Here is a 27,620-nt window from a genome sequence, read left to right on the forward strand (position 1 = left end):
AGGTCATTAGGGTGGGCCCTGATCCAATGTGACTTATAAGAAGAGAAGAAATACAGAGACATGAGGGGAGAATATCTATGATGATGCAGGCAGAGACTGAAGAGCTACATACAGCTGTAAGCCGAGGAGTACTAGCAAACCACCAGAAGCTAGGAAGGCCAGGACAGATTCTTCCCTTTAAGCTTCAGAAGGAGCATACTGCGCACACTTTAATTTTGAACTTCCAGCTTTCAGAACTGTGAAACAATGAATTTCTATAGTTTGTACCAGTCTGTGGTACTTTGTTACAGCCGCTTTAGGAAAATAATACACTGAAGGATCTTTTTTACGGGACACCACCAACACAAACCTTTTTCAAAATCTTATATTTCTTCATAGGCAGTATGACTCCCCTCTGCCAAATTTGGGGATGTTTTCATTCATGCAGTCCATGATTGCACTGAACCCTCACCTGTCACCTTTTGACCTTCCCACATTCCGTGGTTGTATTTTATTATCCCTTATATTTCACCTGTCCAATCGAAAGGAGGACATGTGACAGCATAAGCACATGACAAACTGGGAGAGTCTCATGCCTCTGTTTCCCATCAGTTGTGTTCCATGGGTGCTATGTAGGGATCAGTGAAGTCATGAGTGGGTGTGCCCCCACCTGATCCTGGAGACAGCACCTAGGGGGAATTATATCCATCATCGCTGCATCATTACTGTCAAACTGTGCCCCTTCCCCTGTTCCCATTCCAGGGTGGGTTGGGGTGGAGATCTGTGCCCATTTTCACCTTATTTCAGGTAATTATTAACCTGAAGATGCCTGTAGAGTCTGGGAGATAGAGAGGAAGGAATCCTCATGTCCCTCCAGTCTCCTTTCTCTCCCCCTTCCTCACGGGGTAATCCCCTTCTTTGGCACCCATCCCCAAAGGGATGTTTCTTTTCAGGAAGTGGAGGGCTTTAAATTCCACCTTGCTTTTATGTTCTCTTCTCAGTCCTCGTGACCTGGCCCCTGCTGTCCCTCAAACTTCCCCTGACCACTCCCTACCCTTCACCTAACTCCACACCACACCAAAGTTTAGTGCTTCAGCCTGTCATGCCTTCTCTGCCTCCCAGGGATGACACCTGCTGTTCCTTCTGCTTAAAACATTCTACTTTGCCCACACCACGTGAAACATTCCTGGAGAGGGGGAGAGGGTGGAGTTCCTCTGCCCACCTCTCAGCTCCCCAGCTTCACATTGTCTGGTGAGTACTCGTTTACTGTCTCTCTCCTGTCTTGGGACAATGAACTCCCCTAGAACAGAGCCCCAGACTTATTCCTCTTTGCATCTGCATCCAGGAGCAGCTAGCTTTGTGATTGGAAACCTGCCCTAGTGTGAGCTTGTTAAATGACAGGATGGAAGAAATGGGTGAATAATAATGATCATAATAATGAAAGTTATTATTCAGACATGATTTTTTGTGAGTCTTGTTCTGTGTATTCAAAATCTTATTAAAGACTAATAGAACTCTGTGAAGGAGGCTCATTTATCCCCATTGCACAGAGGAACAAACTGAGGATATGAGCGGTAAAGAGCAGATCTCACAACCAGTAAGTGGTTAAAATCTAAATCTGCCTGATTCCAAAGCTCGAGTTCCCCACAGCTACTGCGTACATATTCTCGGACTGGCGGACTAGAGGGGCTGGTGCACTGGGGAGGACTAGATTACCAGCCCGGAGTCTGAGCTTTGGCCGCACACGCCTGGCGTACAGGCGACGCGTGCGCAGTGCAGTGGCGGCGCCCCCTGCGGGCAGCGCGCAGGAGGCAGCTGCAGCGAAGGGGGGCTTAGTGCGCCTGCGCGCTCGTGGAGGTGGTGGCTGTTCTCGGTAGTGGCCCGGCGGTTCTCCGCACGGCGGGCGCGGCCATGGCGCAGCCGGGAAAGCTGCTTAAGGAGCAGAAGTACGACCGGCAGCTGAGGTGAGCCAGGGCTCACCGAGTCGGGCGAGCCAGCGGGTTTCTCTGCGTCCGGGCCGGGGCTAAGCGGGCGGGCGGCGTGGTTGGGCCTCCCTCAGGCCTCCCACCGGGCTGGGCCGGGCCGTGCAGCCGGCGCTCAGGGTTCCGGCCTGGGGCCGGCGGTGCTTCTCGAGGGCCGGGACTCGCCTTCCCCGAGGGGCGCGCCCGCCCGCTCGCCACGCTGTGTGCAGGTCGAGGTGCACCGTCCCAGCGTCAGCCGGGTCACCGGGGCGGCTGCCAGTTCCACCTCGCTGTGCTCAGGCTTCTCGTTTTGCAGAATGAGGGGATCGGGAATACCCCATCCCGGCCGCAGAGAGCAGCACCGAGTCTTAGGTATTGTTCTAAGCCGGAGCTGTCCACTAGAAATATAATGCTAGTCTCATGTAAACCACCTGTGTAGTTATATATAGTTTTTGGTAGCCACATTAAGAAAGGAAAAATAAACAGGTGAAAATAATTGTAATAATGCATTTTATTTTATTTAACCCAATATATCCAAATTATTACCATTTTAATGCATAATCAGTATAAAAAGTTATTCGAGATATTTAACATTTTTTTCCATTCTGTCCTTGAAATCCAGCGCTTTACACGTATAGCACATCTCAGTTTGGACTAGCCTTATTCATTAGCCACATGTGGCTAATGGCTACCTTAATGGACACTGCAGGTCTAAGCCATCGGGCTGGTTCTTGACTACTTCCTCTCCCATGCCTTTTCTCCTAACACTCCCCATTCCTTATTTATTGATGATCTTCTGTGTGTTAAGGCAGCAGAAGTAACACAAATGTTTGGCCCGCTTCCCTTCTGGAGCCCCCAAGCCAGAAGTTACAGTGTGTCCCTAAGGACTGGAACCCATTTGTACCTATAGCTTAGTGCTGTGTTAGGGGCTTTATGCACTCAATTCGGAGACCAGCCTTGAAGGTAGATATTCTCTCTGCTTTATAGATGGGGAAACTGAGTCTTAGAGAAGTTCTGTAACCTGCCCAGTTTCCCATGTATTTGAACCAAGATGTAAACTCAGGTCCTTCTGGCTTTTTCAGAGCTGGTACTATCTGCTCCTGAGCTTCTGGGGAAAGAAGCAAGGTGGCAGAGCCCTTGTAACCAACTTGTGTTCTCTTGTAAATTCTTGGAGATCCTTGTGTTTTGAATGCAGATGTAACCATACATGACAGAGCTGAGAAGATATTTTAGATTACTAAGTAACTGTGACAAAAAAGCATTTTTGCTGAGTCCAGTCCATTTAAGGACCAAACTTTACCTTTCACCGTGAGAACTGTTTATTGGCTTTGAAGTGTCAGAGGGAAGCAGTTACAAGCAAAGCAGCAAAGCTGTTGAGCCAGCTAGCAGTCAGCAGGCCCTGCTTTCCTTAGGCCAGCAAGAGAATAGAGAGGATTGATTTCTTGTTTGGGCTGTTTCTTGAAATATATTACCTAGAGATGCACCAGTATTCTTTTAGGCTTACTTTCCAACTACCCGGGTATCCATCAACCAAATATGTCAGGTGTCTTCTGTATGCCCTACTTTCACAGGAAAAACAGACATTTCCAGTCTGTCTGGTTCTTCTAGGCTATTCCTCCATGCATTTGACAGTTATTCAGTGATCACTTATCCTAGGCAGAGCACTGTATCGGGCATTGGGGTTCCAGTGGTGAACAGTGGGAGTGGTCTGGACCCTTATGGAGCTTAGAGTGGAATGGAGAGATGGGTGTTCAGCAAATAAAACACCAAATGAGGGCTTCCTTGGTGGCGCAGTGGTTAAGAATCTGCCTGCCGATGCAGGGGACACCGGTTCGATCCCTGGTCTGGGAAGATCCCACATGCTGCGGAGTAACTAAGCCCGTGCGCCACAACTACTGAGCCTGCGCTCTGGAGCCCACGAGCCACAACTACCGAAGCCTGCGCGCCTAGAGCCCGTGCTCCGCAGCAAGAGAAGCCACTGCACCGCAACGAAGAGTAGCCCCAGCTCACTGCAACTAGAGAAAGCCCAGGCACGGCCACGAAGACCAAGCACAGCCAAAAATAAATAAATAAAATAAATTAATTAAAGAAAAAAACCCCAAATGAGGCAGTTACAGTTGTGATATGCTCTGGAGGACATATGGGCTACATAAAAAGAGGGAATCTGCTTTAGATCAGGTGACAGGGAAAGCACCTTAAAGTCTATCAGTCCTCCAAGCTATGAAACTTTTCTAATGACTTGGGCTCCCCCTATACTAGTTCCTATACTGACAAGAAAAGATACATTAGTTAATAGGCTTTCTGGGCGAAGGTAACCAGGTTGGATCAGCTGTCATGATGCTTATTTGATCATGTACCTTGCCATGTTGATGATATGCTGGTGTGACAGGATATAACATATTTCAGGTTATAACATATATTTCTAATCCTTATTACATCTTTCTGTTTTTTAATATATGCATTTATTAATCATGCTATTAGAATGTTCATTGGGAATTACATTTTAAAGCATTCTTATTGAAGTCAGTGTGAAGGCTTTTCAGATGATAATTCAGTTTTCTTGGTAAAGCTTTTCTCACTCTTGGCAGACGTCATGGTGATAAGTCCTATGTCAAGATCTTAAATATTCTGGATCCCTATAACTTAAGGAGAAATGAAATAGAAAATAATAGGTTTTAAATCTAAGGTACTTCTCGGGACTTTCCTGGCGGTCCAGTGGTTAAGATTCCACACTTCCACTGCAGGGGGCGCAGGTTCAATCCCTGGGAGGAGAACCAAGATCCCACATGGCCCACATGCCATGTGACACGGCCAAAAAAAAGAATAATAATAATAAATAAATCTAAGGTTCTTCTTTAATGTTAATGACTACAAAGACTTTCTGTTCTGTAAGTTATCTGGCTTGAAAAGAATAATGGACTAGGAGCAGGAAGACCAAATTTTTAGTTCTTATTTAACCCCCCCTTAACCATGCCAGGCATCAACCTGTTTGAGTCTCAGGTTAGTCCGCTATATAATCCCCGTAACACCTCCTGCTGTTCCTGTCTCGCATATTTGCCGTGGTTGTCACATCAGTTATTCTATACGAGAACACTTTAAAGATCAAAGATCATGATTCAAATAAAGTTGTGAAAGCTTTGAAAACGTTAAATTTGTGTGTTCTCTTTTGTAGGTTGTGGGGTGATCATGGGCAAGAGGCTTTAGAATCTGCTCATGTTTGCCTAATAAATGCAACAGCCACAGGAACTGAAATTCTTAAAAACTTGGTACTACCAGGTATTATACTTTTGTTGTTGTAAATTTACTTCTTTAAGGTTTTGAGCGAGAAATATATATTCTTGACTGACTCTTGTTTTGTCTCCCAGGTATTGGTTCATTTACAATTATTGATGGAAATCAGGTCAGCGGAGAAGATGCTGGAAATAAGTATGTTCTATTCTTTTCAAATACCTGCATGTTAGGGAAGGCAGTGCCTTGTCATGGGAGAGCAAGGCCTGAATTCCAGCTTCAACTCCTCAATCAGGGTGACTTAACTTCCAGGTGGAAATAGTCCCTGTGCTTAGGATCATGGCAAGGATGAAGTGAGTTAATATAGGTAAAGTGCTAGCACAGTGTCTGGCAAATAGGCCTTTAGTAAAAGATACCCATCATTACTGTCGTTATTGTTGTTATTAATGAAAAAGCGTAGTCATTATTACTTTATTTGTGAAATCTGGATCCTTCCTGAGTGCTTATATTGATTCCTAGATGTTAGTATATAATTAACAATAATTGTATTTTCGGATTATAAGATAGTAAAAGCTACCTTTTGTTTGTGGTGTCTTCTAAGCTTAGTCCAGGTATATCTCTTTCTACACTACACTGTCTGTAAAAATGCTGTTCGTTTTTTTTTTAATAAATTTATTTATTTAATTTATTTTATTTTTTTGGCTGTATTGGGTCTTCGTTACTGTGCACAGGTTTTCTCTAGTTACGGCGAGCAGGCATTACTCTTTGTTGCGGTGTGCAGGCTTCTCATTGCGGTGGCCTCTCTGGTTGCACAGCACGGGCTCTAGGTGCGTGGGCTTCACTAGTTGCAGCACGTGGGCTCTAGAGCGCAGGCTCACCAGTTGTGGTGCACGGGCTTAGTTGCTCTGCGGCATGTGGGATCTTCCCGGGCCGGGGCTCAAACCCGTGTCCCCTGCATTGGCAGGTGGATTCTTAACCACTGCGCCACCAGGGAAGCCCTAAAAATGCTGTTTTAAAGATGGCCTGCATATCATTCTTTAAAGATGATCATATTTAGGCTTTCAGAGCATTCCCCAATTTGGATTTCATGCTTGCCTTTTCAGGGACTTGGAGTCTGGGGACTCTCATTATATTTGTCAGTAAACAACAACAATGAGTAAATAGAAGGGAAATCAGAATTTGGTTCATATTGAGCTTTGTTATCTTTTCTCTGGGTGCTAATACAAGTTTCACTACCACAACACCCTTTTATTGGTATCTCTAAAGAAAAAGTCCTTTTATCTTTGCTTGCTTGGTTGGTTAGAACAGAATGAAGTTTCTTTCTCTTGTGGAGCTGCTGAGCTTGTGCTCCAAGGGTACCCTGACTCTGATCAGCAGACTCAGATCTGGACCTTGGGGCACAGCAAGGGTATGTGTGGGAGGAAGCCTGAATAAATCTGTTATAGTTACCTGCAAAAGCAGACTATTCAATGCAGCATTTCCCAAGTGTGGTCAGTAGCTGTTAAATGGGCAAATGGATTCCATGGTCAAATGAGTTTGGGAAATGGGTCAAATGAAACTAAATATTTCTTTAGTGTAAGACTTCAACATCATGCGTATTACATATATTATGAATTTCCAAGAGAGAATATAACATATGTTGTTTCCCAAACTTTTTAAAGCCCGGGAACCCTTTTCTCAGAGCATTTTGTGAAATTCATGTTCTGTGGTACATACTTTGGGAAACATTGATTTATTAGCCTGTCTTTGGTTACAAGTTTCATCCAGCTTTCTTCCTCCAGGAAGGCTGTTACAGTCTGAAATTAAAATATAGTTTGTTTTAAACTGTGAATGAAATGCACCTGGTATTACAAATAACCTTTCCTTTATAGTCAGAGAAGCCATTAAATTTGTTTTTATTCTGTTTTAGTTTTTTCCTTCAGAGAAGCAGTATTGGCAAGGTAAAAATTCAGTTTGTTATAGAATATAGTTGTATTTGAACATCTAGTGATGCCACTGTGTTTCGATTGTTTGAAAAGCTTTACTTTAAAAGAGCTTATTATTCCTCTGAGAAAAAAGCTAATTATCTCATTTTTTTTCTGATCTCGTAAATCTTTATATGCTTGGTAGTTTAAGAACTTAGAAGTACTATTCGTGTTTTTATTATACTGTATTAAAGTTAAATATTCAGTGATGTTAATGTTCAGAGGTTGGAGTATTTTGGTTAAGAAGATTTTTTTTTACCAAGAGTTAGTCAGAATGTGTCTTAGTTTTGTATTTCATATTAAAAATCTTACAAAACCATATGGGTCAACTTAGTGTAGTATTCTGAATAGAAATGACTGTTTCTTTAATGACTGACCTCTCATGTGCAGGACTGTAAATGTGGGAGGTTAGAGTAAGTCTCAACTTGACTCAGAATCTCCCTACCTGCTCCCCAGGGTTTTCTGGTCATTTGCCTAATCAGAAAAGTAGAGTGCAAGTCATGTAAGCATTTAAGAATTCTGAATAATGATGGTTTAGCTCTGTTTTAAGTAATACTCTGGTTTAGTCCCAGTTTAAACACTATGAAAAGCAGAGTTGTCATATCTGTGCATGGAATTTGGGTTGTTTTACAGTGTTTTTGCCTGATCTGTAAATTAAGGGGTTACATTTTAACCAAATTTTTTTCTAATTCAAGTAAAATGTTTTGTTTTTAAAAAGAACCGAGCTCAAGCCGCCATGGAATTCTTACAAGAATTAAATAACGATGTCTCTGGGAATTTTGTGGAAGAGGTATATATATATATGTATATATATACACATTATTATTTCTGGTCAGAAATTTAAGTTTTTAGTAATTCAGAGCCCTAGGAATTTAGAATTTTGAATCTTTGTATATTTATGTTGAGAGTTGAATTATTTTAACATTGGAGTCTAGCATTTACCTCACTTGTTCTAAAGTAGCTTAACTGTTTCTGTCATCTTTAATATGATTGTCAAATTGTTGGATTTTCTTTCCCCTGTCCTATTTAGAGTCCAGAAAACCTTCTAGACAATGATCCTTCATTTTTCTGTAGGTTTACCATTGTGGTTGCAACTCAGCTTCCTGAAAGGTAAATTTTTAAGTTAATTTGTTTTTATTTTAATCTCTTATTAGATTTGCATAGTTTTGTTTTCACTGCAGAGTCTGTGGTCCTTAAAATTCTTAAACTCCATAGAAATCTTTAATTTAGAAGTGCTTATAGATCTCCAGCACTAAAAAGATAAGAGAAAAATACTGAGATGTGAAACTTTAAAAAAAATATATTTAGAACAGTTAAATTGAACATTGGTTATTTTTTTAGTGAAAAAAAAACTAGTTAGAATTAATTATAGGGAGTGCTTGGTGCTGTATACAAAGGTTTTATAAATATTTTCTTCTTTATTATGGAAATGTTTAGGAGATGTCTTTCAGTTGCATTCTCCCTAATACAAAGGACTAGGTTTTCATATCTCTCTAGTCCAAAAGATATACTTTCTTTGAGACTGCAACCTTCTGGAATTTCTTGCTTTTCAGCATATGTTTATGTAAATGCAATAGATATATCTTTGCATTTATTATTTAGTAAGAAAGTTGCTTTATTTTAAAGCATTTTCACATTTGGCATGTTTCCATTTGCTTATGTTCTTATCTTTTGTGCCTTCTTTTACAGTACATTACTACGTTTAGCAGATGTCCTCTGGAGTTCCCTAATCCCTCTTTTGATCTGTAGGACATACGGACTAGTTGGTTATATGAGGATCATTATAAAAGAACATCCAGGTAAAATTGTTGCACATATGGGGCTTCCTATTGGTTGCTTTAGCTATAATTTTAGGAACTTGACAATTTAGAAAGTCAATTTTAAATCACAGAGTAAATTTGTAGCAGCTCAACTCTGGTTACACGTTCAAAGTGGCAGTCAGAATCAGTAGGCTTTAATCTTTGTATTTCCTTTACTTAGCATTATAGAAGGATACAAAGCAGGAGATACAACAGGTGCAGCTGCTTCATCTTATTAGGAGGCCCAGCAGCTATGCAAATACCTAGCTTTTTTTGCCTCCTAACCTACATAGGGCATGTATGTCTGGCACAGGTAAGAGCCAAGGTATGTGGGTTACACTGACACAGAAAGGATATGCCACCTTTTCCCCCACCAGTATTCTATTCCATTCTCATACAGGCATTAGGCTTCCCCAGTTCAGGTGTAATTGCACACAGCAAGCAAGGCATTTACCTAACTACTGTTCCAAGGAAACAGTGTTTATAGGAGACTGAACTCATCCATAGGCAGGCTTGCATCAGTTCAAGTCCCTTTATTTAGAAAATTTAAATCTTAAATCATCATATAAAGTTTTCGTTCAGTACTCCTGCATTGCTCTGAGCCAGGTACTCTGCTAGTGTAATGACAGTCATTGGCATTGGTAGCATCACTGAAAAGTGGTATCTGCCTGGGCAGCTAAGGAGTGGCTTTTGAGGATAAGTTTTTGGCAGTGATGCTGGGTCATTTAAGAGTTGTAAGTAGGAAAGTGACGAGGCAAACATTTTGTTTTAAACCGGTCACTCTGAAACCCGGTGGAGAATGAATGGATTTGAAGGGGTAAAGATTGGAGACAAGGGTTGCTTTTAGGAGATTTTCAGTGGTCTAGGTGAGAGAAAGAGAGAGACAGAGAGAGAGCCCCTGACTGAGGGCAGATGTTATAAGGATAGGGAAGAGGGGGTAGATGGTAATGAAGGTTAACATTGCTAGCTGTGTGCCTGCCTTTATGTGGATTATTTCATTTAATCTTTCCAACATCCTTGTAAGGCTGATACTGTTTTATCTGCTTTTTACAGATAAGGATACTGAGGCATAGAGAGATTAAGCTATTTGCCTAAGGTCACACAGCTAGCAAGTGACAGAATGGAGCCTAGCTCTAAACACTCACTGAAACTACACACTTTCCCATGCTCCCCTATGTGGAGAGCTGTGTATGAAGTGACATCAGGATGTGGGGAGGGACTGATACTGGGCCAAGGAAGCTCGAAGTCAGGGAAGACCATCACATTTCTAGGGAAGAGGTCTAGGTGGATGGTGATGCTGTCTGTTGAAGACCACAGGCGGAGGAAGGGTAGGTTGTTGGGTGCTATCGGAGCGCAAATTTTACCTATTTTGATCTTTTCCAATTGTAATAAGAAAATTCTTCACTAAAGGAATCTTGGTTTTACTTTTATTAAAACTATAGTCCAAAAAAAAACCAAAAACTATGTTCCACTTAAAATTTGTGCATTTAGTAAAATACAAATTTATATGTATATGTAAATTTAACTCAATAATGAACAAAACAATGAGAAAAACCTGTAGGCCCTATGCCCATTTAAAAATTACAGATTTCCGGGCTTCCCTGGTGGCACAGTGGTTGGGAGTCTGCCTGCCGATGCAGGGGACACGGTTTCGTGCCCCGGTCCGGGAAGATCCCACATGCCGCGGAGCGGCTGGGCCCGTGAGCCATGGCCGCTGAGCCTGCGCGTCCGGAGCCTGTGCTCCACAACAGGAGAGGCCACAACAGTGAGAGGCCCACGTACCACAAAAAAAAAAAAAAAAATTACAGATTTCCTAAGTTCCTATAATGTATGTACTGCCAGCAGTATTGCTAAAGAAGTAAGTTTATCTTTTGGGATTATTTGTTTCACAGTAATAGAATCTCATCCAGATAATGCATTAGAGGATCTACGACTGGATAAGCCATTTCCTGAACTGAGAGAACATTTTCAGTCTTATGATTTGGATCATATGGAAAAAAAGGTTGGTAGTGTGTGTGACCTTCCATTTATAGGTATACTTAAAACTTTGTTTTTAACCTAAGGTTTTTGAATTACAAAGTGAGGAAATACTATAAACCTCCATAGTCCTGTCATCCAGGTCACATAGTAACAACATTGTACCTAATTTGTTTTAAATAAATCTATCTTTCCCCAAAATTTAAAAACTTTTTTATTGAAGAAAAGTACATTAACTGAACATATCTGTGTAATCAACACCCAGATCAAGAAATTGGACATTAACATATCCCAGAAGCCCTCTTCATGGCTCTTTCCTAAACAAATAGATGTCCTTTTTAAAACAGTTTGAATTTGGGGTGGTGTTTGTTGAAATTGACTCCTCTTAAAACTTATTTTTAGTATTTGAGAATTACCAAGGTAACTGCATATTTCATTATAGAAATAATGATATTTATAACAGGCCATGTAATTTAAGGCATACACACACACACACACACACACATATATTTTTTTCCCCCTGACTACCCATTAACTAAATGCAGGTATTTGGTTCATCAGAAAACACAGAAAGGATCCCTTTTCCTTAGTCTAGGATTGGTATCTGAAATCAGGATACTTTAGCTTTATTTTTGGGTGGCAGTCCCTGAGACAGTTTTCTTAATGGTAGAATGGGGACAATCATAGTATATACCTGCCTTATTAGAATTAAATTGGACACTGCCTTCAAAATCTTTGTAAAGCAGTTTTTGTTAACCCCGTTCATTTTCCTTCGTTCATTATTCCACATATACTGAGAGATGTAAACATTGTTGAATAATTGAATTTAATAAATATTGTTGAATTTGTTGAAAATGATATGGTATAGTGAAAAATAAATGTTAACTAATTAATGTTAACTAATACTGATATTTCCTTTGATTCTTTTATTTTTAGGACCATAGCCACACTCCATGGATTGTGATCATAGCTAAATATTTAGCACAGTGGTATAGTGAAGTATGTCCTTTCTTGAAAAAAGAAATTCCATATATGAATGTATTTTTTCAGTTTATTATAAAGAATTTCATTGGAGGGGGTGGGACATTGATTTTTTTTCCTTATGTGGTTATAGGGCAGCTGATTTAAACTGCTAGTTTAAATCTAGCAGTTTCTCTTTTGATACTGACATTTTTATTAACAAAATGAAATTTGAACAAATGTCATTCTGAAACTGGCAGTGGGGAATGAATGTAGAGAAATGGCCCACAGTTTCTGTTTTCTATCAAGTCAGCTGATTTCACCAAGGTATAGATTTGCTGATGAAATCTCATGTGGATAGGGGGAAACTGGACTTTCAGTTTCCATATTTTGAGTTTTTACAACTAGATTAAAAATTTTTTTAACCCAATTTAGACAAATGGACGAATACCTAAAACGTATAAAGAAAAAGAAGACTTCAGAGATTTGATTAGACAAGGTAATATGGGATGTGATTAAATGTATAAAGTTTGAAAAGCATATTGCTTGAAGCTAATGTTTATTGAATTTCTGTCAACACCTTTGTCAGATGATGCTATCATGAGATTTTTTTTTTTTTAATTTGTTTATTTTTGGCTGCATTGGTTCTTCGTTGCTGCACATGGGCTTTCTTTACTTGCGGTGAGCGGGGGCTACCCTTCGGTTCGGTGCCCGGGCTTCTCATTGCAGTGGCTTCTCTTGTTGAGGAGTACGGGCTCTAGGCGCGCGGGCTCTAGGCGCTCAGGCTTCAGTAGTTGTGGCTCGTGGGCTCTAGAGTGCAGGCTCAGTAGTTTTGGCGCACGGGCTTAGTTGCTTCGCGGCATGTGGGATCTTCCTGGACCAGGGCTTGAACTGGTGTCCGCTGCATTGGCAGGCGGATTCTTAACCACTGTGCTACCAGGGAAGCCCCCATCATGAGCTTTTATTTTATTTTCCTCGGGAGGTTAAGGAGCCACTCCTTGTGTAGTTCTAAGAATGACCAGTGGGCTTCCCTGGTGGCGCAGTGGTTGAGAGTCCGCCTGCCGATGCAGGGGACACGGGTTCGTGCCCCGGTCTGGGAAGATCCCACATGCCACGGTGCAGCTAGGCCCGTGAGCCATGGCCGCTGAGCCTGCGCGTCGGGAGCCTGTGCTCTACAATGGGAGAGGCCACAACAGTGAGAGGCCCGCGTACCGCAAAAAAAAAAAAGAATGACTAGTGATTAGCCATATTTCTTCTTAAGGTTCAGTATCCAGTCCTCCCTTCAGAATCTGACAAGGTTATCTCCATAATGCTGCAGGGGGGGAGAAAGAGTGAAAAGAAAAGGGCTGTTGTTTGCTAATCAATTTCTATTTTAATAGGAATTCTAAAGAATGAAAATGGGGTTCCGGAAGATGAAGAGAATTTTGAAGAAGCTATTAAAAATGTGAACATAGCACTAAATACAACTCAGGTATTAAGAGCTGATGAGGTATTCACAAATGAAAGGTGTTTTCTGAAGTCCTCATACGTGAAATAGTTGATTTTAATTTTAATTTAATATTTCTCAAACTGTAGAGTTGGTTAGAAGTTAATATCTATAATACAGCTTGAATATTCTTTTAATAAGATTCTGTATTGTCCTTGTTAAAATGGATCTCAGTGCTTCAGCATATAATTTGATACAGTGATTTATATAAATTATTGTTTGAAGTACATGATTTGTGAATAATAAGTGTTTTGGGGTAGGAATTATATAATGAAGGTGGTATTTTGCTGGTCCAAAATAGTGTTGCCTGAAAAGTTAAATCTTAACCCTGCTTTGCTTTTGACAGTAATTATTTGGATATATTGGAAGATGTTCTTAATGACATTGTATACCTTAAAAATTACTTGGAGGATAACCTAGTTTAGATGCCCTTTGTTTTGTTGTTGTTTTGTTTTTGAATTCTGGCCAGTGAGTTTTTTGGGGAACTTTGGAATAATACAACTGGTAGTATAAGTTAGAATTTTCTTGTAATTTTTTTAATCCTTTTTTTTTTTTTTAAATCTTTTTTTTGGCTGCACCACACAGATTGTGGGATCTTAGTTCCCTGACAGGGATTGAACCTGGGCCCTCAGCAGTGAGGGCCTAACAGTTAGCAGTGTGGAATCCTAACCACTGGACCACCAGGGAATTCCCAGAATTTTCTTATAATTTAAAACAGGAAAAAATGCTACCTTTCAAGTTAGGAAAGCACTCAAGGTGTCATTACATACTTTTTGGAGACAATGAGGTAGTGTTGCTGAGTGATTAAAAGTGTGTGCTCTGTGAATCACACAGTTTTCTGGGGTAATGAAAATTTTCTGTGTCTCAGTTGGGGTGATGGTTAGAAGTATGTGTATAGTTATCAAAAATCATTGAATTTTACATTTAAGATTTGTACATTTGGGGCTTCCCTGGTGACGCAGTGGTTGAGAGTCCGCCTGCCGATGCAGGGGACATGGGTTCGTGTCCCGGTCCAGGAAGATCCCACATGCCGCTGATCAGCTAGGCCCGTAAGCCATGGCCTCTGAGCCTGCACATCCGGAGCCTGTGCTCCGCAACGGAAGAGGCCACAACAGTGAGAGGCCCGTGTACCGCAAAAAACAAAAACAAAAACAGAAACAAAAAAAACTAAAAGCTGGTTCTTTGAAAAGATGAACAAAATTGATAAAACTTTAGCCAGACTCATCAAGGAAAAAAGGGAGGACTCAAATCAATAAAATTAGAAATGAAAAAGTTATAATGGACACAACAAAAATACAAAAAAACAGTGAGAGGCCCGCGTACCACAAAGAAAAAAAAAAACCCAAAACAAAAAAGATTTCTACATTTTGCTGAATGTAAAATTTACCCCAATTAAAAAAAACAAGGTTCTCATGGTTGGGGGACAGTGAACTAAGCAAACAGACAAATGTACCAGGTGCTGTGAACAAAATTAGAGTAGAACAAAGGGGTAGAGTATGATGGAGAGGAGGTCTGGGATCAGGAGGGGCCAGGGAGACTCTCAAAGTGATGTGTTTAAGCAGAAGCCTAAGTGAAGTGTCATGCAGAGGTCTGGAGGAAGAACTTTTCAGGCCAAGGAAGCACATGTCCAAAGGCCCAGAAGTGGGATGATGCTTGGCATTTGTTCAAGGATCAGTATGAAAGCCACTGTGATTGGAATGAAGTAAACAAAGGGGAAAGAGGTGGGAGGGATTTAAGTTTGGAGAGGCAGAAAGGGCCTGATCATAAAGGCACTGCAGGCCACTAAAGTGTTTTGAGCAGGGGAATGGAGTGACCTGATTTATATTTCTAAAAAACTTATTCTGGCTCTTGTGAGGTCAAAAGACTGTAGGGGACTGGGAGTGGAAGCAGAGAGAGCAGTTAGGAATTACCAGTAAGAAAGTTCTATTTTCCACACAACAGTAGAATCAAAGCCTAAGATTTCTATAGTTTTTATTAATGTATGATGTTCTTGCTAGCATTAAACGTCCTTAATTTAACTACCTTATTTCTGTCAGAGTGGTTGTCTCTTTCAGCAGTCACTAATTAGGGTGTAAGGGTTTCAGATTTTTGACAAGATGGAAAAACATGAAGGACTACAAATCTAGCTTGGTATTAATGTCTGTTATCTTTGTTCTGTCTTCAAATATGACTATAAAAAGATTTACTTAGGCTCCTTCTTTACTCTATTTATGATGTAAGAGAATAGGTCAGTCTTTAATGCTAACAGCAGTGGGCAGGAGGGGACTTTCTTCCATTCGCTCTTTCGCCAATAAATCCATCTGGTGGTGATTCTGAATAAAAGTCTAAGTTTGTATTTGAACTTGTTTGGAAAATTGCAGTGGAAGTTAAAGTGGGCAGTGAAAATAAAAGTGAACTTATATTAATTCTTATTATAAGTAAATGTTTCCTGTTCCTTTGTTAGATCCCAAGCAGTATTGAAGATATATTTAATGATGATCGCTGCATAAATATCACCAAACAGGTAACAATAACAAAAAAAGTAAAAATAATGACACCTTAACCTTTGGGTCAAATTTAGATGTCACTTAATATTAATTTTTTTTGCTTCTTTTAGACTCCGACATTTTGGATTTTGGCTCGTGCCTTAAAGGAATTTGTGGCCAAAGAGGGTCAAGGAAATTTACCTGTTCGAGGCACAATTCCTGATATGATTGCAGATTCAGGCAAATATATAAAACTGCAAAATGTGTAAGTCACCTGTTTTCAAACTGTGTAGTAGAAAAATCAATCTGTTTATATTAGAGATGAACATATTTTATCAGTCTACCAGAAATCAGAAATCAAATGGAAACCTGTTATAATCTTATCACTTTAAAAATAATCTAAGGGACTTCCCTAGGGGTGTAGTGGTTAAGAATCCCCCTGCCAATGCGGGGACACAGGTTTTATCCCTGGTCCGGGAAGATTCCACATGCCGCGGAGTAACTAAGCCCGTGCGCCACAACTACTGAGCCTGTGCTCTAGAGCCTGCGAACCACAGCTATGGAAGCCTGCACGCCTAGAGCCCGTGCTCCACAACAAGAGAAGCCACTGCAATGAGAAGCCTGCACACCACGACAGAGTAGCCCCCGCTCGCCACAGCTAGAGAAAGCCCATGTGCAACAACGAAGACCCAATGCAGCCAAAAATAAATAAATTTATAAAAATAAGCTAAAAAATTTAGGGGGCAGATTTTTAAAATATATATATATATATTTTTTTTTTTTGGCGGTACATGGGCCTCTCACTGTTGTGGCCTCTCCCGTTGCGGAGCACAGGCTCCGGACGCGCAGGCCCAGCGGCCATGGCTCACGGGCCCAGCCGCTCCACGGCATGTGGGATCTTCCCAGACCGGGGCACGAACCCGTGTCCCCTGCATCGGCAGGCAGACTCTCAACCACTGCGCCACCAGGGAAGCCCATATTTTAATTTTAAGAATAGTTTTAAGTTCACAGCAAAATTGGGCAGAAAGTATAGAGTTCCCATATACCCCCTGAAGGGTCAGATTTTGTTTTTCATATTTCAAGATAAAACCTAACATTTGAGCACTTAACTCTGTGCTGTCAACTGTTCTATGTATTAACTAATTTGGTATTCACAATAGCCCTATGAGAGAGATACTATTATTGTCCCAGTTTTACAGGTGAGAAAACTAAGACATAGTAGAGGTAATTTTTTCAGGGTCTGACAACTGGGAAATGGCAAAACCAAGATTTGAATCTATGCAACTCACCTCTATACTCTTAACCATGGCCCTATACTCTCTCTTTTTTTTTTTTTTTGCGTTACGCGGGCCTCTCACTGTTGTGGCCTCTCCCGTTGCGGAGCACAGGCTCCGGATGCACAGGCTCAGTGGCCATGGCGCATGGGACTAGCCACTCCGCGGCATGTGGGATCTTCCCGGACCGGGTCATGAACCCATGTCCCCTGCATCGGCAGGCGGACTCTCAACCACTGCGCCACCAGGGAAGACCCCCCTATACTCTCTTTTATCTGTAATTTAAAACTTTGAAGTCTTTAGTTTTGATGAATTTTTTGTCATTAATTTTCATAATTTAAAGAGTTCATGACTATAGATAGACACCTGCTATCCAGGTATCACTAGCCTGAACCCAGGTAGATTGTCATAAGGACAGGTCTCAATGGATATTACCCTTGTGTACTTTGGGCATGGTGCTGATGAATCCAGGGCCACTGGCCTTGTTTCTTCAGGGGCCAGATAATGACACACAGAGAAGGTCTCTCTTCCCTAGACAGATTGTACGCTTCATCTCAGTCATTCTCTAACACATCTTTATTGCCCTAGCCTAAAAGTTCAACTACCTAAAACTTGGGAAAAGTCAGTTGAGGACAAAAGAATTATGACCTCATATCAGAGGTAGTCAGCTTAACACTGATCATCTCTAGAGGGTGAAAATGTAAATAGACTTAAAAGTTTTACATGAGGGCTTCCCTGGTGGCGCAGTGGTTGAGAGTCTGCCTGCGGATGCAGGGGACACGGGTTCGTGCCCCGGTCCGGGAAGATCCCACATGCTGCGGAGCGGCTGGGCCTGTGAGCCATGGCCGCTGAGCCTGCGCGTCCGGAGCCTGTGCTCCGCAACGGGAGAGGCCACAACAGTGAAAGGCCCGCGTACCACCAAAAAAAAAAAAAAAAAAAAAAAAAAAAAGTTTTACATGAATTTGTAGATGGACAGTTTTGAAGTATTTAACTTTCCTTGGACTTGACTTCAAGGAGATTGTGTTCTTTTGCAACATATTTTGTTAGGTCCTCTGTCAGAGAAGCATGGATCATGGATCTCTCTAGAAGGGCAGTTTTTAAGTTAGTATTGAGGGAGCCTAGGTTATTAGTGCAGTCCAAGAATCCATCACCAACCACTAACAGGTGCTGGTAGAATTTCCATGGCATTGTCACATTTGATGTGTTTTCAGATCAGTATTTTTTCATGAAAGGGAAAGACATTTTTTGTTTGATTCATGGTGAGATTTAAATTTGTAATTATTTATTTATTTATTTATATTTGGCTGCGTTGGGTCTTTGTTGCTGCGCACGGGCTTTCTCCAGTTGTGCCGAGTGGGGGCTACTCTTTGTTGCGGTGCACGGTTTTCTCATTGCCGTGGCTTCTCTTGTTGCGGAGCATGGGCTCTAGGCACGCGGGCTTCAGTAGTTGTGGCACGTGGGCTCAGTAGTTGTGGCTCATGGGCTCTAGAGCTCAGGCTCAGTAGTTGTGGCACATGGGCTTAGTTGCTCCGCGGCATGTGGGATCTTCCCGGCCCAGGGCTCGAACCCGTGTCCCCTGCACTGGCAGGCAGATTCTTAACCACTGCGCCACCAGGGAAGTCCCCAAATTTGGTAATTTAAATATTTGTTAATAGTAGCTTTCTGTTGTTCTTTTCCAGTTACCGTGAAAAAGCAAAGAAAGATGCTGCTGCTGTGGGTAATCACGTTGCCAAATTGCTTCAGTCTATAGGCCAGGTAAGCTGCCGGGCACACTGCCTTTGATGGACAGTACAGCTCCATATAGGACTGATTGCATCATGTAACTCCAGCCAGAAAAGGCTTAGAGAGAAGGTGTGGCACTGCCTCAAAGCTTCTTTAGAGGTGTCCTCACTTACCTGCTAATGAAAAGGCCTGTCATAGTGATGGGCTTTGTGCTGCACCCTCTGTTAATCTGCTTTTATACTGGAGCAAAATCTGCATTTATCTCTTTACAGGCACCAGAGTCCATTTCAGAGAAAGAATTAAAATTACTCTGTAAGTCACCTTGACTTAATTTCCTTATTTTGTTTGATAAAAATGTGCCATGGGAAATGTTCCCAGCAATTTTAAATGGTTGAAATTGAAAATTTTCCATGGTCTCAGTGGTATTGACATAGGTAATTATTGGGTAAGGTTTTTTTTCTCATAATAAATGGAGAGGGTATTCTAAGACTGGTCAGAGGTAGAGCATATTTATCTAATGCTAAAAAGACATGAAGATCAATTAATTGAAAATTATCAGTAACACAATTATTTTCAGCTTACTCATTTTAAATAACTTGGGAAAGTTTTATCTGAAGACTTTGGGTGTGAAGTCTTGAGTCACATGTACATTGACAGTATTGGTTTAAATACTAACTTCGATCAGTGTTAAATGACTGTGATAGAATTAAGAATTTTGCCATCTAGTTTCAGAGTCGCTAGGCTCCCAGGGTCTTCTTGATAACTCCTGAGTAGACCCAGAGAATTTAAGAGTTAGTTTAAGAGTAATAAAATCTGTTTTACATGCCATCTGAGGATTTTTTCCTGTAGCTATGACCCCTAGTTTCTGCAAAAGTCTACATTTTGTATGTTACCCATCCTTAAAATTATTTATCCAAATTATTCATTTTAAGACTCTTCAACATGTTTGTTTAGGCTTAGTTTCAATGTTTTGTTCCACTACTAATCGTACACCGTGTTTATGCATTAGTGTTTGTGCTACTAGATTATATGATACCAGATTAAAAGCTGGATGTGTTGGGTATTTGAGAATTTATTATTCTGGTCTCTATTGGAATGTGTTTGAAAATTTCCGTAATACAAAGTTTTTTTTTTAATTTTTTTTAAAGCCTTACATATTCTCAGAGCACAGTATGTATAACACACTCCTTCAGTACTGCTCATCCATAATAATGATAAAAACTACTATTCATTGAGCCCTATCAGGCATTCTGCTTGGTACGTACTGTACACAGTTACACTTTTGATCCACAGAACAGCTCAAAGGTAAACAGTATATCTCCATTTCACAAGTGAAAACTGAGGCTCAGAGAAGTGCCATCACCTGTGTAGTCAGTGCTGAACTGGTTGTAATGCCAAGGACATGAATTTAAGATAACTTGTGTTCTGGTGCCATCTCTGCTAACTATTAGAACCTTTTCTTCATACTTCCATGTCTGTAAAGAGGATACACAGAATTTCCTCTTCTTAATTGGGATAGTCATGTATCTTAACCATTTACTTCCATAATGTCTTTTCTGTGTTCAGGCAGCAATTCTGCATTTCTTCGAGTGGTGAGATGTCGATCCTTAGCTGAAGAATATGGCTTGCATACAGTTAACAAGGATGAAATTAGTAAGTAATAACCTTTTTTTTTTTAAAGTGAGGTTTTTTCTTTTTAAAATTTATTTATTTATTTATTTTTGGCTGTGTTGGGTCTTCGATTCCGTGCGAGGGCTTTCTCTAGTTGCGGCGAGGGGGGGCCAGTCTTCATCGTGGTGCGCGGGCCTCTCACTGTCGCGGCCTCTCTTGTTGCGGAGCACAGGCTCCAGACGTGCAGGCTCAGTAGTTGTGGCTCACGGGCCCAGTTGCTCTGCGGCATGTGGGATCCTCCCAGACCAGGGCTCGAACCCATGTCCCCTGCATTGGCAGGCAGACTCTCGACCACTGCGCCACCAGGGAAGCCCCAGTAATAACCTTTTGATGCTAGGTTATTAATTAATTCTAAGGATATAAATATTTTGTGTATAACAGAATGTATAGTAGAGTGTATGGTGATAACATAAAGGATAATGTAAATATTTATACTCTAAATTTTATTCTATAAACCTATCCAAGAAGTAATAATTTCAAATATAAAACTTAATATATACATACATAAAATCCTATTTAGGTCACTGAGTAAGTTGTGTGATATGTAGAAGAGCTAAAGTCAGCATACTACTACCATAGTAGAGGTTATGTGACCATAGCTAATAGTCTATAAGACCTTTGGGTTTTATCTCAGTAACGTATCTCCCTTTATTTTATAGTTATTTATCATTTTCTATTTTATTGTCACAAAATATTTAAATTTTATGATAGAATTGCCTTGTATTCTGAAACTTGAGTATATAGTAAATTCAGTCCTTCCTTGTTTTTATGTCATGAATTACACAAATTATACTGAAATTTTTTTCCTTTCAGTTTCCAGCATGGACAATCCAGATAATGAGATAGTATTATACTTAATGTTACGGGCTGTTGATAGATTTCATAAACAACATGGTAGATATCCAGGTAAGAATAGCAATCAAATTATCAAATACAATAAAATCTTGTTTTTTGGCCGCACAGCATGGCTTGTGGGATCTTAGTTCCCTGACCAGGGATTGAACCCAGGCCACAGCAGTGAAAGCTCCAAGTCCTAACCACTGGACCACCAGGGAATTCCCAATAAAATCTTTTTTTTTTTAATTAATTAATTAATTTTTGTCTGCGTTGGGTCTTTGTTGCTGCGCGCAGGCTTTCTCTAGTTGCAGTGAGTGGGGGCTACTTTTCTTGCGGTGTGTGGGCTTCTCATTGCAGTGGCTTGTCTGTGTTGCAGAGCACGGGCTCTAGGCATGCAAGTTTCAGTAGTTGTGGCACATGGCTCAGTAGTTGTGGCATATGGGCTTAGTTGCTCCGTGGCATGTGGGATCTCCCCGGACCAGGGCTCGAACCCATGACCCCTGCATTGGCAGGCAGATTCTTAACCACTGCGCCACCAGGGAAGTCCCCAATAAAATCTTAAATAAATACTTAAATAGAATGAAATCTTAAAGGATTCTTGGGGTGTTTGCAGTAGTGATGCTTGAAGTCACACTGTAAACAATTTACACCTGGTTCGTCTCAGTGAGGAAATACCATTTGTTTTTTAAGTGTAACCAGTTGCAAGTAGTGTTTGATTCAACACAGGGGACTGTTGGTTGATTGCATATAGGATAAAAGTTTTTCCTGTCAGTTTGTACAGTTTACTTCTAAGACTCACACTGAGTTTGATTTAGTGGAATGAGAAAACCACAAGAAGTATGCCTGTGATTTCTGAGCTCAGAACTCTGAAGATGTTTCTTTGCTCAGTATCTATTTTTTGTTATCTGTTAATGTAGTAATTGGGGAATTGGCATATGCTCAAAGGTCTTCAGTTGCCCAGGATATCTTTATTAAGATTGTAATTTTAATTGTGCAGGATTATTGCATAGCAGCACATTCTGGGTGTGTCATAAAACCTGTTGCCCCAACTGACGTAGTATACCCACTGAGTTACAATCTTAATGAGCAAGCTTACCAGAAAAGGAAAAGGAATAAACACCAAATATGTATTGCTTTATTTGTATTGTTTGCTTAGAATGTATTTTTGGTTATCTCTTGCATAACCAACCATCCCCAAATTTAGTAGTTTAAAACTACTATGAGACAGATTTTTCTGTCTCATTGCTTTGTGGATGGGCTGGGCTCGGTTAGGCAGTTCTCACTGGGGGAAGGGGATCTCATGGAGTTGCATGACGCCTGGGGCTGGAGTCATCCAAGAAGACGTGCTCACTCACGTGTGTGGCACTTTAGTTGGGATATCCGGAACTGCTGTTGGGGGAGCGGGCGGGTGCTGGTCAGGCCTCTCTCTCCACATGGCTACTTGGGGCTTCCTTTTAGCATGGGAGTCCTAGATTTCTTACATAGTGGCTGCCTTCCCCAGAGTTAACATTCCAAAAGACCCAGGTGGAAGGTACAAGGCTTTTTATGACTTGGCCTTGGAAGTCACAGCATCACTTATGTCATGTTCTGTTGGCTTCACAGGGTCACATTAGATTAAGAGCAGAAGGGGGACAACACAAGGGCACAAAGAGGTGTTCATGGGGGAGCCATCATGGGAGATTAGCTATTACATAGAGCATAGGCTTTGGAGTTAAACCTAGGTCCAAATCCAAGTTCTATCTATCACTTATTATCTCTTGATCTTGGGTGAGTCACTATTTCCCTCCAAGTCTCAATTCTCTCAGTATGGAAAGGTGATAATAATAACTACTCTATTAGATTGTAAGGGTTAGATACGTGATGTATGAAAATCACTTAACATACTGCTTAGCTTTTTTTAAGTACTCAATAAAGGGTAGATGCTACTATTTTGAGAAGGAGTGATGATAGGTTTTTTTTTTTATTAATTTTTATTTTTGGCTGCATTGGGTCTTCGTTACTGCACACGGGCTTTCTCTAGTTGCGGCAAGTGGGGGCTACTCTTCATTGCGGTGTGCGGGCTTCCCGTTGTGGTGGCTTCTCTTGTTGCAGAGCACGGGCTCTAGGTGTGCAGGCTTCAGTAGTTGTGGCATGCGGGCTTAGTAGTTGTGGCTCGCAGGCTCTAGAGCGCAGGCTCAGTAGTTGTGGCGCACGGGCTTAGTTGCTCCGCGGCATGTGGCATCTTCCCAGACCAGGGCTCAAACCCGTGTCTCCTGCATTGGCAGGTGGGTTCTTAACCACTGCGCCACCAGGGAAGTCCCAATGATAGTTTTTAAACTAGAGGGGTTAAAAAATAAACTAGAGGGTTTTAGTAATACCTGGATATTATGGCAATTACATTTTTCCTTCCAGTAGTAATAATAATAATAGCTTACCTTTGGAGACATCATAGTTTCATCATTAAGAACTGCCTGGGCTCATATCACAGTTTTGCTACTTATGAGCTAAGTAACTCGGGCAAATAACTTAATCTGTCTGTGCCTCAGTTTCCTTATCTGTAAAATGAAGATAATAATAGTGCCTACTTCGTAGGGTTGCTGTAAGGATTAAATGAATTAATATTTTAGATGGTGTTTAGAACAATGTCCAGCATCTATTAATGCTCTGTAAGTGTTACCTATTATTATAGTTTTATATATGTCATTTAATCTCCTGGAAATGGGTAATAAACGCTATAAGTTTTATAAAGGGTATAAATAGGACATTACTTTCTCATTCATTCAGTTCTATCAAATAATTACTGAGCACCACTACGTGTCAGATACTCTTCTAGATACTGGGTAAGGAGCACTGAACAAAGCAGATTTGTCAAACTCAAATTTTTAATAGATTTTAGACGGTTTCTTTGATTGTTACAGGTTTGTGATAGCTGCAAATATTTGTCTCATACTTTCCATTATTTTTGTTCTTAATTCAGTTTTACACCTTAATGTTTTGACTAGAATACCTAAAACTGGATTAAATAAAGGAGATAGCCAATAATTTTGAGTCACATATTTATTTTAATGAAAATTAATTTGCATATATATATTTTAGGGGTATCTAACTATCAAGTTGAAGAAGATATAGGCAAGTTGAAGTCTTGTCTCACTGGCTTCCTTCAGGAATATGGATTATCCATAATAGTGAAAGATGATTATGTCCATGAATTGTGAGTATTTTTTTAGGGAATGCAAGAGACAATACTGTCCTGTCATAAGGCTAATCTATGTTCATGTCTCCATCCTTTCCTGTAGTTGCCGATACGGAGCTGCTGAACCACACACCATTGCTGCATTCTTAGGGGGTGAGTTCCAGAGATGAGAAGACTGTCACCTGTTGTTATATAGTACAGTTATGAAGTTTTGTTTTCCCAGCTGTTTTAACTAGGGCGGTCAGTGAAGCACAATGTTAATATTGAGTTTAGATTATTTTGGTACCCCCCAAACTGGTCTCCCTGCTTTCCATCTCTCCCACTGCTGTCCATTTTAAACTCCTGAAGAGTAATTAATCTTTCTAAAGCATAGCTCTGATTGTGTCTCTCACTTAACCCTCTCACCTGGCAGTACACACATATACACTACAGTAGTCCTCGGAAAATAAATCCAGAGTCTTTCATTTGACATTTAAAACATTCTGTGTTGGGCTTCCCTGGTGGCGCAGTGGTTGAGAGTCCGCCTGTCGATGCAGGGGACACGGGTTCGTGCCCTGTTCCGGGAAGATCCCACATGCCGTGGAGCGGCTGGGCCCGTGAGCCATGGCTGCTGAGCCTGCGCGTCCGGAGCCTGTGCTCCGCAACGGGAGAGGCCACAACAGTGAGAGGCCCGCGTACCACAAAAAAAAAAAAAATTCTGTGTTCTGGTTTTACCCAGCCTTTCTGGCCTTGGTTTTTTCAAGTTACTTGCTTTTCCCCTAGACATGCCCTTTGATTTCCCGCTCCTTGAATCTTTACCCCAATCTGGGCCCATTTGCCTTAAGTCTCCCTCTTGCCTGCATGTCTAAAATCTACCTGTTCTTCAGGACCCAACTCAACAATACCATCTCTTAAATAAAACTCCTTGGAGCCTGGAAGTTTGAGGTCAGGGCCAGCATAGTTGGTTTCTGGTGAGGCCTCTCTTTGTGGCTTGTAGGCAGTCACAATCTTGCTGTGTGCCATAACCTCTTCTTTGTGCAGGAAGGTGAGGAGGCTCTCTGGTGTCTCTTCTTATAAGTATACTAATCCCATCATGAGGGCCCCACCCCCATGACCTCAATTACCTAATTACCTCCCAAAGACTTCAACTCCATCTCCAAATATGGTAACATTGGGGGTTAAGGCTTTAACATATGAATTTTTGGGGACATGCATTCGGTCTATAACATGTGCATTCTATAATCATTCTGCACAAGTCATTTCTTTCAGGTCTTTTTAAAAATATTATCTGCCCTGTGAGGCCATCCCTGATTCATTTAAAACAGTCCCTCCTCTTGCATCATATCCCCCTTAATTGCTTTTTCTCCTTAGCACTTAGTCACTTGACGTTTTACTTATTTGTAAATTCTCACTCCCTCACTACTGAAAAGTAAGATCCATGAGGATAAGGATTTTTGTCTTTTTTTCCCTGCTGTATCCCTAGTGCCTAGGACAGTATCTGGTACACAGTAGAGTCTCAAATTTTATTGAATCAGTGAATGTGAAAGCGGAAGCTTCAGATTATAAAAGATGAAAAATTGTTTTCTTGGTCTTTTTTTTTTTTTTCTGTTTTGTTTTGAATAGTAACTTTAAAACTTGTTACTGTTACTATATACTCAGACTGTTACTGAGTATAGCAGTCTGGGTATCTAATATAGATCCTTTCCAAATTACAGATATTCCTTCACCCTCCCTTTTTAAAAATATTTATTTATTTATTTTTGGCTGCATTGGGTCTTTGTTGCTGCACGCGGGCTTTCTCTAGTTGTGGTGTGCGGGCTTCTCATTGTGGTGGCTTCTCCTGTTGCAGAGCACGGGCTCTAGGCGCCCGGGCTTCTGGAGTGTGGCTCGCGGGCTCTGGAGCGCAGGCTCAGTAGTTGTGGCACACGGGCTTCGTTGCTCCGTGGCATGTGAGATCTTCCTGGACCAGGGCTCAAACCCATGTCCCCTGCATTGGCAGGCAGGCAGATTCTTAACCACTGCACTACCAGGGAAGCCCCTTTATCCCCTCTTTTTTTTTTTTTTTTTTTTGCGGTACGCGGGCCTCACTGTTGTGGCCTCTCCCGTTGCGGAGCACAGGCTCTGGACGTGCAGGCCCAGCGGCCATGGCTCACGGGCCCAGCCGCTCCACAGCATGCAGGATCCTCCCGGACCGGGGCACGAACCCACGTCCCCTGCATCGGCAGGCGGACTCTCAACCACTGTGCCACCAGGGAAACGCCCCCCCCCCCTTTTTATTATAAAACATGCACAGGGTAAAATTCAAATGCAACAGAAGGGTATCCTTTGAGAATCCCTTCTGCCTATATTTAGCCTTTAAAAAAAGTGCAGTCATCCATACTATTGTTTTGACTTTTTCTTGCTTAATATATTTTGCCAGTCTTTTTAAACCACCATAATTAAAAATACTTCTTTTAAACTGTGGCACCAGGGTGTGAATGTATATAACAAAATTTTTATTTCCTTTAATAACATAGTTATAAAAAATTGTAGTCCTTTGTTTTGATATGACTCAGTAAGTTATGTCTGTTTTGGATTGCTTTTAAACATCTTTGGTTTTGGAAAGGAAAGGTTTTCTGTACAGAATTGAATATTTTTATAGAACTCTTGAAATTTACCTTTTTCAAAGATTTGCTTTTCTCCTTTTTCCTTGCAGGAGCTGCTGCTCAAGAGGTTATCAAAGTAATCACCAAACAATTTGTAATTTTTAATAATACTTACATTTATAGTGGCATGTCACAAACTTCAGCAACTTTCCAGTTGTAGAATAAGTACCCTATAGTGTGTTAATGATTGAAACTGTAATTGCCTTCAGGTTGTGCTCCAGTCTGTAAAGTTCTGCTAAGGGAGAACTGTTAAGTTGTTTCCTTAATAAACATTTTTCTCATTTGTAATAATGTAGTCTTGTTCTTTGGGGAGCTGAGGTGGAGGGAGGAAGGAAACGGTTTTCTCAGAGAATAAAAGCTATCAATTTCTAACTGAGCTCATTATTTCTGGCTTGCTATTTCAAAGTTACTTAACATAGAAATGTCTTGTATGTACTTCCCTGGTGGTGCAGCGGATGAGAATCCGTCTGCCAATGCAGGGGACATGGGTTCGATCCCTGG

The 27,620-nt window shown here is 41.0% G+C and overlaps 1 protein-coding gene across 3 annotated transcripts; it reads left to right on the top strand.

The window, feature by feature from the left end:
* Nucleotides 1-1,865: 1,865 nt before the first annotated feature.
* On the top strand, nt 1,866-27,353 carry NAE1 (NEDD8 activating enzyme E1 subunit 1). 3 transcript variants are annotated; one of them, XM_082862065.1, is made up of 20 exons: nt 1,866-1,943; nt 5,113-5,216; nt 5,306-5,366; nt 7,078-7,108; nt 7,851-7,922; nt 8,163-8,242; nt 8,822-8,931; nt 10,824-10,933; nt 11,845-11,907; nt 12,304-12,367; nt 13,248-13,339; nt 15,798-15,857; nt 15,951-16,084; nt 18,773-18,848; nt 19,088-19,127; nt 20,382-20,468; nt 21,300-21,392; nt 24,399-24,513; nt 24,599-24,648; nt 27,170-27,353. In XM_082862065.1, exons 1-20 carry the CDS (start codon nt 1,891-1,893, stop codon nt 27,277-27,279), a joined length of 1,605 nt encoding a protein of 534 aa, XP_082718191.1. In that variant the 5' UTR covers nt 1,866-1,890; the 3' UTR covers nt 27,280-27,353. The 3 variants fall into 3 exon arrangements, with proteins under 3 accessions (XP_082718191.1, XP_082718192.1, XP_082718193.1); XM_082862066.1 differs by lacking the exons at nt 10,824-10,933; nt 11,845-11,907; nt 12,304-12,367; XM_082862067.1 differs by lacking the exons at nt 1,866-1,943; nt 5,113-5,216; nt 7,078-7,108 and having other exon boundaries at nt 5,324-5,366.
* Nucleotides 27,354-27,620: the final 267 nt, after the last annotated feature.

This window comes from Leucopleurus acutus, assembly GCF_964270905.1.
Source record: "Leucopleurus acutus genome assembly, chromosome: 20".
Classification (NCBI taxonomy): domain Eukaryota; kingdom Metazoa; phylum Chordata; class Mammalia; order Artiodactyla; family Delphinidae; genus Leucopleurus; species Leucopleurus acutus.

What these genes read in the sequence shown, in the direction of transcription:
- NAE1 (XM_082862065.1), top strand. Translation starts at nt 1,891, where the DNA reads ATGGCGCAGCCGGGAAAGCTGCTTAAGGAGCAGAAGTACGACCGGCAG. An exon ending in GGAGAAGATGCTGGAAATAA is followed by an intron (nt 5,367 to 7,077) that starts GTATGTTCTATT and finishes ATTCTGTTTTAG; the next exon opens with TTTTTTCCTTCAGAGAAGCA. An exon ending in GAAAGAATTAAAATTACTCT is followed by an intron (nt 19,128 to 20,381) that starts GTAAGTCACCTT and finishes TTCTGTGTTCAG; the next exon opens with GCAGCAATTCTGCATTTCTT.